General features: G+C 42.7%; 1 protein-coding gene across 1 annotated transcript; it reads right to left on the bottom strand.

Moving 5' to 3' along the window:
• Positions 1-2247: 2247 nt before the first annotated feature.
• LOC143720454 (inhibitory synaptic factor 1) lies at positions 2248-12789 on the bottom strand. The gene is made up of 2 exons (XM_077209926.1): positions 11614-12789; positions 2248-2962 (listed from the first exon to the last, which is right to left on the bottom strand). Exons 1-2 carry the CDS (start codon positions 11758-11760, stop codon positions 2390-2392), a joined length of 720 nt encoding a protein of 239 aa, XP_077066041.1. The 5' UTR covers positions 11761-12789; the 3' UTR covers positions 2248-2389.
• Positions 12790-15397: the final 2608 nt, after the last annotated feature.

Here is a 15397-nt window from a genome sequence, read left to right as displayed (position 1 = left end):
GACACGAGGGCTCAGAGATCATTGGACTCGAGTTTACAAAGATCACCGGACACAAGGGCTCAGAGATCACCGGACTCGAGAGCGCTGAGATCACCGGATTCAAAGGCGCAGAGATCACCAGACACGACGGCGCAGAGATCACCGGACTCGAAGCCGCAGAGATCACCGGACGTGAGGGCACAGAGATCACCGGACTCGAGGGTGCAGAGTTCACCGGACTCGAGGGCTCAGAGATCACGGACTCGAAGGCGCAGAGATCACCAGACACAACGGCGCAGAGATCACCGGACTCAAGGCCGCAGAGATAACCGGACATGAGGCCGCAGAGATCACCGGACATGAGGGCATAGAGATCACCGGCCTCGAGGGCTCAGAGATCATGGACACGAGGGCTCAGACACGGATTCGAGACTGCAGAGATCACGGACTCGAGGGCTCAGAGATCACGGACACGAGGGCTCAGAGATCACCGGACTCGAGGGCTCAGAGATCACTGGACTCAAGGGCTCAGAGATCACGGACTCAAGACCGCAGAGATCACTCACTCAAGGGCTTAGAGATCACGGACTCGAGGGCTCAGAGATCACCGGACTCGAGAGTGCTGAAATCACTGACTCGAGAGCGCTGAGATCACGGGACTCAAGAGCGCAGAGATCACCGGACATGAGGGCTCAAAGATCACCGGACTTGAGAGCGCAGAGATCACCGGACACAAGGGCTCAGAGATCACGGACTCGAGGGCTCAGAGATCACCGGACTCGAGAGTGCTGAAATCACTGACTCGAGAGCGCTGAGATCACGGGACTCAAGAGCGCAGAGATCACCGGACACGAGGGCTCAGAGATCATTGGACTCGAGTTTACAGAGATCACCGGACACAAGGGCTCAGAGATCACCGGACTCGAGAGCGCTGAGATCACCGGATTCAAAGGCGCAGAGATCACCAGACACGACGGCGCAGAGATCACCGGACTCGAAGCCGCAGAGATCACCGGACGTGAGGGCACAGAGATCACCGGACTCGAGGGTGCAGAGTTCACCGGACTCGAGGGCTCAGAGATCACGGACTCGAAGCCGCAGAGATCACCGGACGTGAGGGCACAGAGATCACCGGACGTGAGGGCACAGAGATCACCGGACTCGAGGGTGCAGAGTTCACCGGACTCGAGGGCTCAGAGATCACGGACTCGAAGGCGCAGAGATCACCAGACACAACGGCGCAGAGATCACCGGACTCAAGGCCGCAGAGATAACCGGACATGAGGCCGCAGAGATCACCGGACATGAGGGCATAGAGATCACCGGCCTCGAGGGCTCAGAGATCACAGACTTAAAACCACAGAGATTACGGACTCGAGGGCTCAGAGATCACTGGACTCGAGGGCTCAGAGATCACGGACTCGAGACCACAGAGATCACGTACTCGAGGGCTCAGAGATCACTGGACTCGAGGGCACAGAGATCACGGACTCGAGGGCTCAGAGATCACCGGACTAGAGAGTGCAGAAATCACGGACTCAAGAGCGATGAGATCACTGGACTCGAGGGTGCAGCGATCACGGACTCGAGGGCTCAGAGATCACAGACTCGAGGGCTCAAAGATCACCGGACTCGAGAGTGCAGAAGTCACGGACTCGAGAGCGCTGAGATCACCGAACACGAGGGCTCAGAGATCATCGGACTCAAGAGCACAGAGATCACCGGACAAGAGGGCTCAGAGATCACTGGACTCGAGACCGCTGAGATCACCGGACAGGAGGCCGCAGAGATCACTGGACTCAAGGGCTCAGAGATCATCGGACTCAAGAGCGCAGAGATCACCAGACTTGAGAGCGCTGAGATCCCCGGACACGAGAGCTCAGAGATCACTGGACTAACTTAAGGTGTGTTGGCCATGACGCAATGAGACTCTGCCGGTGGCGTTTACTGTAAGAGTGGGAACTAAACCATGGGAAGAGAACACAGGCACAGCAAGACAACAGAATTTCAAAATAAGATTTCATCAGACACAGGGAATCGTGACAATTTTAGACACAGGGAATCGTGACAATTTCACATTATTACTGTTTCACTGTTTTTTCATCAAATAAATGCAGCTTTGGAGAGCATAACATACTTCTTTCAAAAACATAAAAAACAATGTCTTAATTATTTCAAGCTTTTGACCAGTAGTGTATATTCAGAAGATTTTGAACAAGTCATACGGTGACTTTTTTGTCATTATTCAGCTTCACATACCTAGTTCTCTTTCATTTGTTTTTATTATATCAAGACATTAAATTTCACCTCCTGTGTTCCACAGAACAAAGAAAGTCATATGGTTTCGGAACAGCTTAAGTGTGTGAAAAAAATAAATACAGATATTTGTTTTGGGATATTTGCAGAAGTTTTAGTTCTTGTAGTCACTTGAAGGTCTCTGCTTGGCTGGAATGTATGGGAAGTGAGTTTGTGTGCTTTTATCAGAAACGGTTTGCGTACTGCAGCTACGGAGGACTCTTTTCTTCGAGTCTGGGCTGGAGTAAGTTTTACGTTTACATGTGGGAGTCAAAAACTTAGGAGGTGAAGATGAAAACACAGAGTCTGTGGACGACAGCCTTGATGATAGAGTTATTCCACCTCTAACTTCATTGTAATCATCATCACAGCACAATGCATGATATAGCGTCTTGTCATAAGAATGGATCCTTCCTCCAGATCCAAAGAGCCAGGAGGCTTTAGGGCTGTTTGGGGCCTTTAATGGTCCATTGAGGGCAGGTAAGTCTCCACAGCTCCTGCGGTAGAGGTCTAACTCTTGCTTCTTGGCTATGGTTGGGTTACGGAGAGGATTGTGCATTAAGTGGTTGTCGTATAATGTCTCATTGTGCAAGAGGTCGCCACGGTCCTTGCTGCAGCACACTATTGTCAGGTCATCCTCTGAGTCAAGGTCGATATCTGATGTTAACTTGTCAATTTGGGCCACAACCTGAATAGAAAAAGAGAAAATTGAATAAATGTCATGAAATAACTCTCATAACGATATCTGAAGCTTTTGTTCATTTTTAAAGGGATAGTTCACTCAAAAAAGAATATTCTGCTATCTTTTACTTAACCTTATGTTGTTTCAAACCAGTTTAAACATCTTTCTTCTGTGGAATACAAACATTTTTAAAGTCGGCATGAAGTTTTTTAACTGCCAGTAGGGCGTAAACAGATTGCACAAAATATTCATATGACTTAGCCACTAAATAGTCACCAAAACAGTTACAAATTGGCATCAGAGTGAAAAAATCCCATATTTTAAGGTGGAACTTATGCCAATTCTGTTGACCAGAATGTTATAGAGATTTTGGGGTGCACTTTTTTAACTAGAGCCAGTAAAAAACCACCCCGAACACCACAGCAGCAGCACTACAATGGCTAATGCAATGGCTAAGCAATGGCTAAGCAAGCACATAGCAACGCCCTGGAATTTACCCTTCGCAGGGAGTTTGATTGACAGGCGATCTGACCAATCATAATCTGCCATTTTTGTCCGACAAATCAGTCAAGAGAGTTAGTAGATTAACGTTGGAGGATTTGAACTTGAAAAACTGATTGCACTGTCTTTAAAACAACATTCCTTCTTATGTTCATTCATGTTTATTTGATGCTATAAATTAACTAGAAGGACGAGATGATCGGCTTTAAGAGGCTCTACAGTGATCGGTCGTGACACATTAAAGAGCCACAAAACGGTATTTATTGTTTCAATTTCTTTAAAAAATGACCTAATTTTGAAAGTTGAGACTTTGTTTAATATCAAAAGTAACCTGGTCTGTCCTGTCTGTCAGCGCGTTGTCAGTGTTTTCTTTGCTCCGCGATGTATTTGTCACTGTGTGAGAACATGATGTGGCGTGAGAGCGGCCTGGCTTGTCGGACATAGCAACAGTAACTAAAAGGGTCATTGCGAACGGTCAATTTCATTTAAAATCTAGTTTCTCAGTGTTGTTGAAAAGACCTGAAGTTTCATAGTTCATGTGGCTGAGCATAAGCCATTAATTAGTAATATATATGTATATATATATATATATATATATATATATATATATATATATATATATATGGATATGTATATCCTTTCTATCTATATTCCCCCATCTCACCCCATTTCACCCACTGGCATTGGAATATTTAATATCTGTTTGTGCTGAAGGGAATTTGTCATCCTGCTGTGCTAGTAACTGCATCTTACATAAGAACTCAACCATACGCTTATCAATATTCTCTTGCTTTACCCAGCTCCTTTTCTGAACAGGGTCTCAAGGCTGGTGCACACAATTCAGACACAAAACAAAGCACAGGAGTTGCGATACCACAGATGGAAGCCTCTTTGATCAGAAAGTCTGTCTGTAGATTTTAATAAGATTATGTAACATACATATATGGTTATCTCTGATGGGATGGCGTTCAGATTTAATACATCTTTAATCAATATTAAGCAGCTTAGTGTGCTATTTATGATGCAGTTATGTTGGATTTGGATTCTGATGATAAAGCACTGCATTTGGATTAAAGAATCAGAGTTAATAATGACAGATTGTTCTGTTATTTGCTGCTTCTGATTTTGATGAGCTCAGTGCTTTGCTGCTGCCAAACTTTCTCATCACATTCAATCCAGGATGTTGCAGCATTGAGTGTTTATAATATAGCAGATCGGCTATTCAGCGGCAAGCCACAGGCTTTTGGCTGTTGGGATTCGGTAATGAGCAGTCAAATGTAAACAGGAAATGCCCAAATGACAGACATTGAAAAGTCCAAATATCCATTCACAACGCACCTGCTGCTCGAAAGCGCACACAATACGTAAACAATCCCAAGATTTTTGCAATGCAGACAAGTGAGGACTGAAAAAACATGATGTACTGTATTTACAAGTACATATATCGAACACTGCCAAGTATGATAAGCGCTGTGCGGTTATCAGAGAGATACATTTTTGGGACTCCACTGAAAGGTCCTGTCTGGGGGAGGTATTAGATCATCTCTTATGGGGTTGTGCCCTGATGTGCGCTGCTGTGAGACAGTTCATGTTTAATGCATTCTTGCCATCCACACACAACTGATCAGAGATCAGAGTGCTGCTACATTGTGGAGGGCGGTATGACATTTCCCTTACAAAAAAAGTTGTTTATTCAAATGTGCTATTAGTATATTTCTTTTAAACTTAAAACAAGAAATTATTTTAGTCTACTTTTTATGTACTTCTCAAAAATATACCTAATTGCAGTGAAGTATATACTTGACTTATACTGACAGAAAAGTGTAATTTGGCCTACACTTGTACTTAATCAACGATCCAATCAATTCCCCATGGACAAAATCAAACCCCACTCTACATTTTTTCTTGTTGGTTTCATTTGGATATAAACACAATAGTGAAGAAAATTTATCAGAACTTCCAACATTAAAAATTACTCAGCATTTTTGTTTGATATACTATCAGTCGTCTTGGACTTGACACTGACATCTAGTGGTGTGGATGTCTCATCATGCAGAGGTTTTCAGTTACCAATGCAAATTTTTAAGACATTATTCACAGTTGGCCATGATGAATTTATTTTCGTGATTGAAGTGTCCAATAATGAGACATTACAAAAATAAAGTTAGTCAAATACTTGTGATCTCAAAATGGCGGCTCCAATGAGGCGACCCTCTCCATGTAAAATAAACAGTATTTTCTAACCAAAATCATGCATCACCATCTCATATGAATGTACATAATTTTTTATCACATTTTTCAAAAGATCTCTTCATTTCTTTTCTTATTTATAACAATTTACGACCGATGTTTTACAAAATAAAGAAGTTATAAAAGGTATGTTATAGAAATTAAAGCTTTAGCGTAAGTTCTGCCGGGAACACTCAATTGTTACGTCACTTATTACCTTCTCATCTATCCAATCGTGTTCTAATACTTTTAGTATAAAAGATCGGTACTTACACATGTCTGAGTTTGCAGATGCTGACGCTTTCATTCCCCTCCATCCTCCCCACCATCACCAAGATGGTTCCTTCCCCTCGATCCTCCCCACCACCACCAGGGTCCCTTCCCCTCCATCCTCCCCACCATCGACAGGGTCCCTTCCCCTCCATCCTCCCCACCACCACCAAGATGGTTCCTTCCCCTCCATCCTCCCCACCACCACCAGGGTCCCTTCCCCTCCATCCTCCCCACCATCACCAAGATGGTTCCTTCCCCTCCATCCTCCCCACCACCACCAGGGTCCCTTCCCCTCCATCCTCCCCACCATCGACAGGGTCCCTTCCCCTCCATCCTCCCCACCACCACCAGGGTCCCTTCCCCTCCATCCTCCCCACCACCACCAGGGTCCCTTCCCCTCCATCCTCCCCACCATCGACAGGGTCCCTTCCCCTCCATCCTCCCCACCACCACCAGGGTCCCTTCCCCTCCATCCTCCCCACCACCACCAGGGTCCCTTCCCCTCCATCCTCCCCACCATCGACAGGGTCCCTTCCCCTCCATCCTCCCCACCACCACCAGGGTCCCTTCCCCTCCATCCTCCCCACCATCACCAAGATGGTTCCTTCCCCTCCATCCTCCCCACCACCAGCAGGGTCCCTTCCCCTCCATCCTCCCCACCACCACCAGGGTCCCTTCCCCTCCATCCTCCCCACCATCGACAGGGTCCCTTCCCCTCCATCCTCCCCACCATCACCAGGGTCCCTTCCCCTCCATCCTCCCCACCATCACCAAGATGGTTCCTTCCCCTCCATCCTCACCACCACCACCACCAGGGTCCCTTCCCCTCAATCCTCCCCACCACCACCAGGATGGTCCCTTCCCCTCCATCCTCCCCACCATCACCAAGATGGTTCCTTCCCCTCCATCCTCCCCACCACCACCAGGGTCCCTTCCCCTCCATCCTCCCCACCACCACAAGGATGGTCCCTTCCCCTCCATCCTCCCCTCCACCACAAGGATGGTCCCTTCCCCTCCATCCTCCCCACCACCACCAGGATGGTCCCTTCCCCTATCTCCCAGGGGGTCCCCCTTCGTCTTCAGGCAGGAAATGCAGATTCCGTACCCTCGGATTGCGAGCTACGGACGGAGCCTATACGCCAAAGAACTTTAGATCATAATATTTGCTTGCAGGGCTGTTAATAAATGTATACTTGTTACTGTATTTTGCCTTCTGAGTCTTTCTGGTAGAACTTATAATAAAGGTCACAATAAAAGCAATAACAAAATAAAAAAAGTCCATTTAGAGGATTGTTTAAATCCCCCATCTAAATCTAATTAAGTAGCGGGTCCAAAAAATTCCATTCCATTCTAAAAGTTACCACCCAAATGTTTTTTTTTAATCCACTTTGTCTCACAGTCATCCTACCTGCAGAACCTCGGGTCTTGGTGTCAGATAATTGCCAAACCCTCCAAGAAGGCCTTTAAACAGAGTGTGTTTGGAACAGAGTGTGGGTCAGATCAAGCTTTTGACAAGCACAGCGAGAGGAAGCCTGATTTGAAAGCAGTAAGAAAGACCCATCACCACTTCTAGGCTTCTTTAGCGATTGATTTTTTTTACCTGGAGGCTGGCTGGAGACTCTGAAAGAAACTATTAGATTTAAAAACAGATTCTATCCACATACATTTTTCATCAAGAATTGCTGACTTCCCATATATTTGTTCTGAAAATAATCTCCATATACATTATCATATCTACATATATATTTATGCATTTGGCAGATGTGCATTCCAGTTATATACTACCCCAGCTAACAGGAACGTTCTCAGAACTTTGACAAATGTTCTGGCATCTTGCAGTAACGTTTATAGAACGGTCATTAAAAGTTGTCTGACCTTTAATAACATTCTACAAATGTTTCCAAAAAAACATTATTAATACTTTGGGCTGTTGAATGCTTGATTCTGATTGGTTGAGGAACGTTCTAAGGTGTGCAATTATTTTCAAGGAAACACACGGCTAAAGTAGTTCCAGGCAGGTCTTGGCCGCATTACAGCTCCATATCACCTCGCCATTTCAAAGGTCTTTACAGCCAACAACAGCAAAAGAACCAAAACTTACAAGGACACTGACTAAGAAAATAAATATAGTAAACAACAGGACAAAAACAACAAATTATTTCCATGTTTTTTTCCACCAAATTATGGAATTATTAAGTTTTAATATGAACGTAAAGCACACACTCTTTCTCCCGCCCTCTCTTCACCTTAAGCACTCACTCACACATACAGTACGGACACACACTCACAGAGAAACGTGTTATCAGTGCTGCTCTGGCGATTTTATCAGTAAAATAGTAACAATTTATATGATATTTTTATATGTTATCAAAGAGCAGATAAACGTAAAGTTTCGCTATTAGTAGAGACGCTGCTGCCAAACACTGTTGAGACACACAGACTGAGGTAACTCACATAGCTTAATCTCTCTCTCTCTCTCTCTCTCTCTCTCTCTCTCTCTCTATATATATATATATATATATATATATATATATAATATATATATGTGCATTAATATCGTCATTAGTCTGCTATCAGTAGATGAAGCCTCTGTTACTAGCTCTAAAATTACATTTTGGAATTAGCAACAGAGGCTTGGGATGAGGTTGAAAAGAAATTAGTCCCACACACAAGAACGTTTAAAGGACAAAACCTGACAAACGTCTTGAAATACATCTTCAGAACAATTCTTTGAGGTGTGGTAACTGTAAGCAGAATAATTGACTCCGGCCCATTGAATTATTGAAAATAATTCCACGCATTACCACCTCGGGTGTGCATTATTTTTCTAATAATTCAACGGCCAGTCGTCAGTTATGCCTTACATAGTTCATTGAACCTTTTTTCCAGGAAAGTTTTAGTTGGACGTTTGTCAAATATTTTTTAAATGTTACTACTTGTTTCAGAACGTTCAAAGAACATAATAAAATAGAATGGTCCCTTAATGTTCACATAACCAAGAAAAAAATAAAAAATAAACATAAAAATTGGTTCTTTTGAACATTCAGAGAACATTCAGAAGCAAAATTTTCAAATTGTTTTGCTAATTATTTGTCTGATATACAATATTGATTACTATTTGTATAGTTATAGTTATAGATAATTAAAGAGACAGTGACCCCTTTAAGTAGTTTAAATTTATTTTAAAGTAGTGTGTAAGCTACTTAAGTAGTAGCTACACTTTTGAAAAAAGCTTCACTACAAAGGTTACTAACAAAACTTAGCTAATACTTTTCAAAAGGTTAGCCTGGCTGATTATAAGAAGCTTGAGGCTTAAAGGGTAACTAAACCCCTGGTCAGAGCCTGACTCCACCCACTGGCAATATTTGAAAAATGCTGGAAAAGTGGGCAGAGCCCAGCGGAGGGGGGCGTGAACCTGAGACGCAACTGTCTGTATGGAACTTGCCTATGTCACCAACAACCCGTTACGTCACGAACCACCCCAAACATCCAATAGGAAAATTCAACTGCAGTAGCCACCGTTCAACCTGGAGAGGGCAGCACTCAGACGTTTTTACACCATATATTGTAGAATTAAAACACTTTATACACAAATGTCAAAAAAGTTTCTCGAATCAATGAACAGTATTAATAAAGTCCCATTCTTACAGATCATTAACTAAAAAAAGTTGGTTTAGAGTTTAGTTACCCTTTAACAACCAAGATTTTCAAAAACATCAACCAACATCGACATCAGCTTTCCCATTAGTGTAGTTTACACCATTGTACTGTAAATAATAACAATAAAATAATAGTCAGTCCGGTTAAAAATTGCTGATCTCTTTTTAAATTGTATTTTATTGTATATATACACATATTTGATATTTACAATAGAAAATAGAGAAGGGCCCAGACAGGATTTGTGTAAGTGCGATTTTTGGCGCGAAATCAGTGGAATTATATGCAATGGATTTAAACATGATAAAATACTTTAAATGGAGCTGAAAGTACTACACTTTTATTGCTAGCTAAAGCATGGTAAAATATGCCAAAAATATTTAATTACACAAACATGAAAAGAACTTAAGACATCTGCATAATTCTGTGTTGATAGATCAAGCAAAGGCGTGTAAGTGAGCAGTGTACTGGTTACATTTGGCAGCAAAGAATTCAGATTCGTGACAAATGTTTGGCTGTTATCCATGGAATAAAAGACAGCTGAAAGACAGATATGCGTGTGGCAAAACTAATAACCATAACAAGATGTCAGTAGTAACAATAAGGCTCTGCTGCAAGGTGTGATTGACAGATGGAGGTGTTAACTCAGGCAATAGCGGTAGAGCTACCGGTGATGCCTGAACTTGGCCAAGGAGACAAATGAGACAAATCCAGAGGAGCTGTGACTGAGATGATGAGACAAATGCCAGTCTGGGACACTCATAGACTCAGTGACAGTAATGAGGCAGATATATATCCACCCGAGGAAAGAGATTAATTAAGGAGATGTCCTCTCACATAATGCTGAAAGCAGTCGCCCAGCACAAAGGGAGATAACTGCAAAAGAGATGAGACGTTGACAGGTGAGAAGATGAGGAAATCAGATGCGCTCCCGCGCATGTCGGCCCATTGTCTGATTCGCCGGGTGATAATTAGGCATCACAGATGACATCTTGCTTGCATGGGGTGTCACGGTGTGTGTGGGGGGTGTCATCCTGCAAGCCTTTCTCCTTGTTAATCTATCTGTTGGTTGCTGTTTGGGTGACAAGCTGTCCAGTCAACAGCCCCTAGATGGACATACCACTGGGGCATGGATGTATTTGTGACCTTGTGTATGATTATGAAACGTACCCACTGTATTTGAGTCTATTGATTTGTGTATAGTTAACAAGTATTCTTCAGTAGTTGCTTTTAGACCAGAAACCAAAGTACGAAAGTAGCAAACATTATGAATGCTCACCAGTCCATTGCAAGATTGCAGTCCCATTTTTCCTGTGTTCCTGAAATGGTTCCATCCCTTATCAGACACACCTTCTAAACAATCCAGTGACTTTGGATATATTTTGATTAGGGATGGAGTTAAACTCTGCAGGAGAGTGGCCCTCCAAGACTGGACGTCTCCATCCCTAGTCAATGCCATTAAACAGGGTGTAAACTACTTACAAACATGTCGACCACTTTTAAACTAAAGCAACTTTGAGAATGTGAATGCATACTTTGTGTTGCATTATGAATTGTTTTCAGCAAATTTCAGAATGCAAGAATTCACAAAAACAATCATTCATACCTAGAAGCACTTGCGTACTTGCATATGTTTCACTACAATGTAGGGATCAGTGCCTTGCTCAAGCTTGTAGTTGACCCCTTGTGGGGTTAAAAAAGGAGTGTCCAATCCTGCTCCTGGAGGGACACTCTCCTGCAGAGTTTACCTCCAATCCTAATCAAAAACACCTGAACAAGCTAATCAAGATCTTCAGGATTACTAGAAACTTCCAGGCAAGTGTGTTTGGGGCAATTGGAGCTAAACTCTGGAGGACATTGGCCCTCCAGGAGCAGGATTGGACACCCATGGATTTAAAGGTTTTGATTACTAGATTGCATCGTCAGACTGTGTTCAAATACATTTTTATCAAATCAATGCCTTAACCGTCAAAACATGCCCAAAATGTGTGTTTTACCTCCCGGAGCTCTTTCGCCACGTCCTTGAGCTCAGCGAGAACTTCCTCCAGCTGTTCCATGACCATCTTAACGTGCCTGCGGATCTCTGATCTCCGGTCAGGGCTCGTGCTCGGTTCAAATGGTCCTAGCGCTGTGCCTTGAAACATCCTTCACATGGGGATGACAGCAGCAGCGGCAGCCAGGAGGGGACAGGACACTGGACATCATGTCTGAAGCCCACCACAGTGTTGTTTAAACCTATCTGGATAAAAGACCCATTCTCTGGTCCGAATATCATCGCATAGCTGTTTGTGGTACTGCTGATGATAGAAAACGCCGAATTCAGTCCAGGAACATCTAGTAACTGTCAGTAAATTCAAAAGGGTAACTTTCAAAAAGGAAAAGGGCATCAAGAAAATTGGAAAAGTTTCAGCACTGAAACAAACCGTTCTCAGCAAAGCTTTGATCTTTTCCGTATGATGTTCAAATTAAATCAAATGTTATCATTTTTGGCATGAAAGAACCTTTGTTCTTAAGACAGCCAGAAAATAAATAAGTAAAACACCCTTTTGAGCTTCTATTTTGAGAGGTTTGTGACGTACCAAAAGTCATCTGTAAATCTTTTCAGTTTCTCCCCATCTACATATGCATCCTCCATTGCAATTCCACATATTCTGAAATGTTACCATGAAGCATATTTTACATTGAAGAAAAAGCCTTCAGTACAGGAGCCATCAGTATTTGATGTGAAGAAAATATGTATCCAAATAGGGCACTAAGAAAAGTAAGAACAAGTCACATTGCCACTCGAGCTGACAAAAAAAGAACGCATCTGGTGTGACACCTGGGAGGATGTGACAAAAATTGCTTCTCTCAGAGGAAAAAACAATACTCTGAGACAAAGAGAGTCGCGGACATCAGCTAACCTACTCCAGAAATCGCTCAGGATTTCAGTAGCTTGTCTTCTCTTGGCTTTTGTGTCTTTGGTCCAGAATTGATGCCGTTTTGACTTATTCCTGCTCCTTATGTCTATAAAAAGCTTCCACAGAGTTGCCAGGCTTTTCCCACTGTGCCCCGTACAGTGCAGCGTATCTCCTACCCCATCTGAGCACGCACAGATAACACTAGAGACGGATGCATGCTCAGCACCTCTCTTCCAATGTTGTCCTCTATCAGTCACTGATGCTCAAGCACTTAGGAAACCTCCCCCTTCCCTCTCTCTCCTCAGTCACTCGCCCGCAAACAATCGCATTTATTTCCTATGATCTCTCTTCCATAACTCTTCCCTCCTCTTTCATAGTTGCTACCGTGCACACACTACCCTTTAGTCCCACTCATCCTTGTCCTGTCACTTCCATCCTACTTCCGACAAACACATCAATTCATGTACACTTCCGAGCTCGCTCTCTGCTCAGATCTTTTCAACCTCTTGCCACCTCAGTTGGGGAAGCAAATTAATTCAATTCAGTGTTGCAGTGCAGGCTCTTGAATCGTAAATGCGACGGCTCTGCAGCAATAGAAGCGGACCAGATTATCCCATTTAGATCGGTAATGAATAGAAGACAGACGCAAGTACATCAGGAAACCGCTCGCCCTACCATAATTATGTAGAAGGGGATGCTTCAGCCTCCTGTATTCATTTTCCTGTTGCTCTCTTCAAATCACGAATCGACCGGGGGACTGTGTCAGCAAGTTTGAAATTCTAATTTACCTTTCTATAATGATTCTTCAAAACATCCTGCGAGGCTTGTCCCAAACAAAGGCCCTCATTATTTCTTAGGTGTCTCTGGTGGGAACACTGATGAGAATGATTCGCACAAAACAAGCAATTGTCTGAATAGTGTATTCAGGCATACAGTGCCAAAACAGTCATCTAGAATAGCATATACAATTTGAGATGAAAGTAGAGAGGAAAAGTGTTAAACAAAACACAATCATCTATGCTATGAACTTATTGAAAGTGTGCTGTTACTTTTTGGACCGTTTGGACAAATTTTCCCTTGCGGATGGTAACATGGGCAAAAACAATGGTATTGTGGCACACAGAATTAGCATGTTTAAGCACTTCTCACATTTCTTTAGAAAATGTTTCTAGTTTGTAAGCATTTGTTGTTTAGATGCTTGACACTTTGAATGATAGCTGGTTCATGGACACTACATGCACTGAAGTGCTCTATTTTATTAAAAGTTAGAAATAAGGACTAAATGCTGAGCTTTTGAGATTTGCAAAAAGAAATGGGAAGCTAATGCAATCGTAATTGCATGTGTGGCAATTCATTCATGCATTTAGGGCTAAGTACTAGTTGTTGGAGGAAATGTATTTCAGTCCCCCAAAATGGTGATGCAAATTGTTTTTGTTTTCATATACTGACTGAATTCTTGTCCTTAAAACAGAATGCTAGCTCAGAAGATTGTTGCATTCTGCCCGTCTCATAGTTAAATGTATCTTACTTCTTTTTGAAAAGACGAAACAAAACACAGTTCCTGATTTCATACAGTCTTTTTACTGAATGCAACTTAAATGTTTTAAATGAAATCCATAACAAGGTCTTTCATTCAAAACGATATGCTGTTTCTGTAAAAAAAAAAAGGACTTTTTAAACTGTAGTATGCTAAGTTGTCACTACTTGACCTTACCATCTTGTTAGTTCACTGAGAAGCATCTAGTTATCATCGCAGAATGTGTTTTTTTTTGCATCCCCCCCCCCAAAGTAACTTTGCAACTACATGTCAACTCACTGTCATTAGAGGATTAGTAGACTGCAGTAGACACTTTATTGTGATGGTCCCCAAACAGACATTCTACTGACTACGTACCTTAGCAAGTACATCAACTTATTCAAACCCTAACCCTACCAGTCTAATAATACTCTACTAACACTCTAATGAGAGTTAGAAGACATGTAGGTGCAACGTATAGTCAACATAATATGTTAAAGGTACCATCAAAATAAAGTGAACCTAAAACGTGTTGCATTTTCTCAGTTTAGTCACATAATGAGTCAAGGTGCAGAGTTACAATGACAGTTGAGAATACGAGTCAAGACGAGCACATTGCATTGTGGGATATAGTATCTAGTGCATTGTGCTTCATACTGCACATTTTTGCAAAAGTATAGAACATCTAGTATTCAATTCATTCACACTTGTTTAAATGATGCTGAGTATACAAACTGTAGCCTATACCTAAAAAACAGTTAATGTAGTATGGTAGTATATTTCTCTCAGTAAGTGGAGACCAGATGCAATCCACTCAGGCTTTTGGTGCCATCTACTGGTGGTGGATGTGCAATTTTAGCTCTGATTGTTCACATCTCTAACTTTTTTTAAGGTAAAAAAAAATAGGTGTGGAAATGATGGAAAGTTGAGGGGAGAGGAGGGGGTCAGGCACAACAGGCTTTTGTTTTGGTCTGTGTGACTCCGCCCACTGCCAATTTACCCAATAGTATGAGTGCTTAGAGTGCTGGTGGGCAGAAAAGCCATTTGTCTGTGCACCTGAACCAATCAGGCTTCAGTATTTGGAGAAAATGGAGTTTCTCCATAGCGTCAGGAGAATCAACTAAGATTCAGGGTACGTTTACACGACAACGATACGTTTAAAACCAAGATGTCTATGTTTAAAACGAAAAAGTCTTTGAGATGGAGCTCAACGGCTCTGGCCGAGTTGTGACATAAACTATACGCAATTGGCTATTTTAATAAGGGAAGGAGCTGCTCGATATGTCCCACCCTGTCTTGCTGTTTCCTTAAGTCAACACATTTAATAAGGAATGCGTGTTTCAAGGCACTTCTGTGAGCCTTTTA

The sequence above is a fragment of the Siphateles boraxobius genome, unplaced genomic scaffold (assembly GCF_051911475.1).
Source record: "Siphateles boraxobius isolate OS27281-9 unplaced genomic scaffold, OSU_SipBor_1 65, whole genome shotgun sequence".
Lineage (NCBI taxonomy): Eukaryota > Metazoa > Chordata > Actinopteri > Cypriniformes > Leuciscidae > Siphateles > Siphateles boraxobius.
The sequence above is the reverse complement of the archived record's forward strand: the minus strand, read 5'-3'. Positions and strand labels throughout refer to the sequence as shown.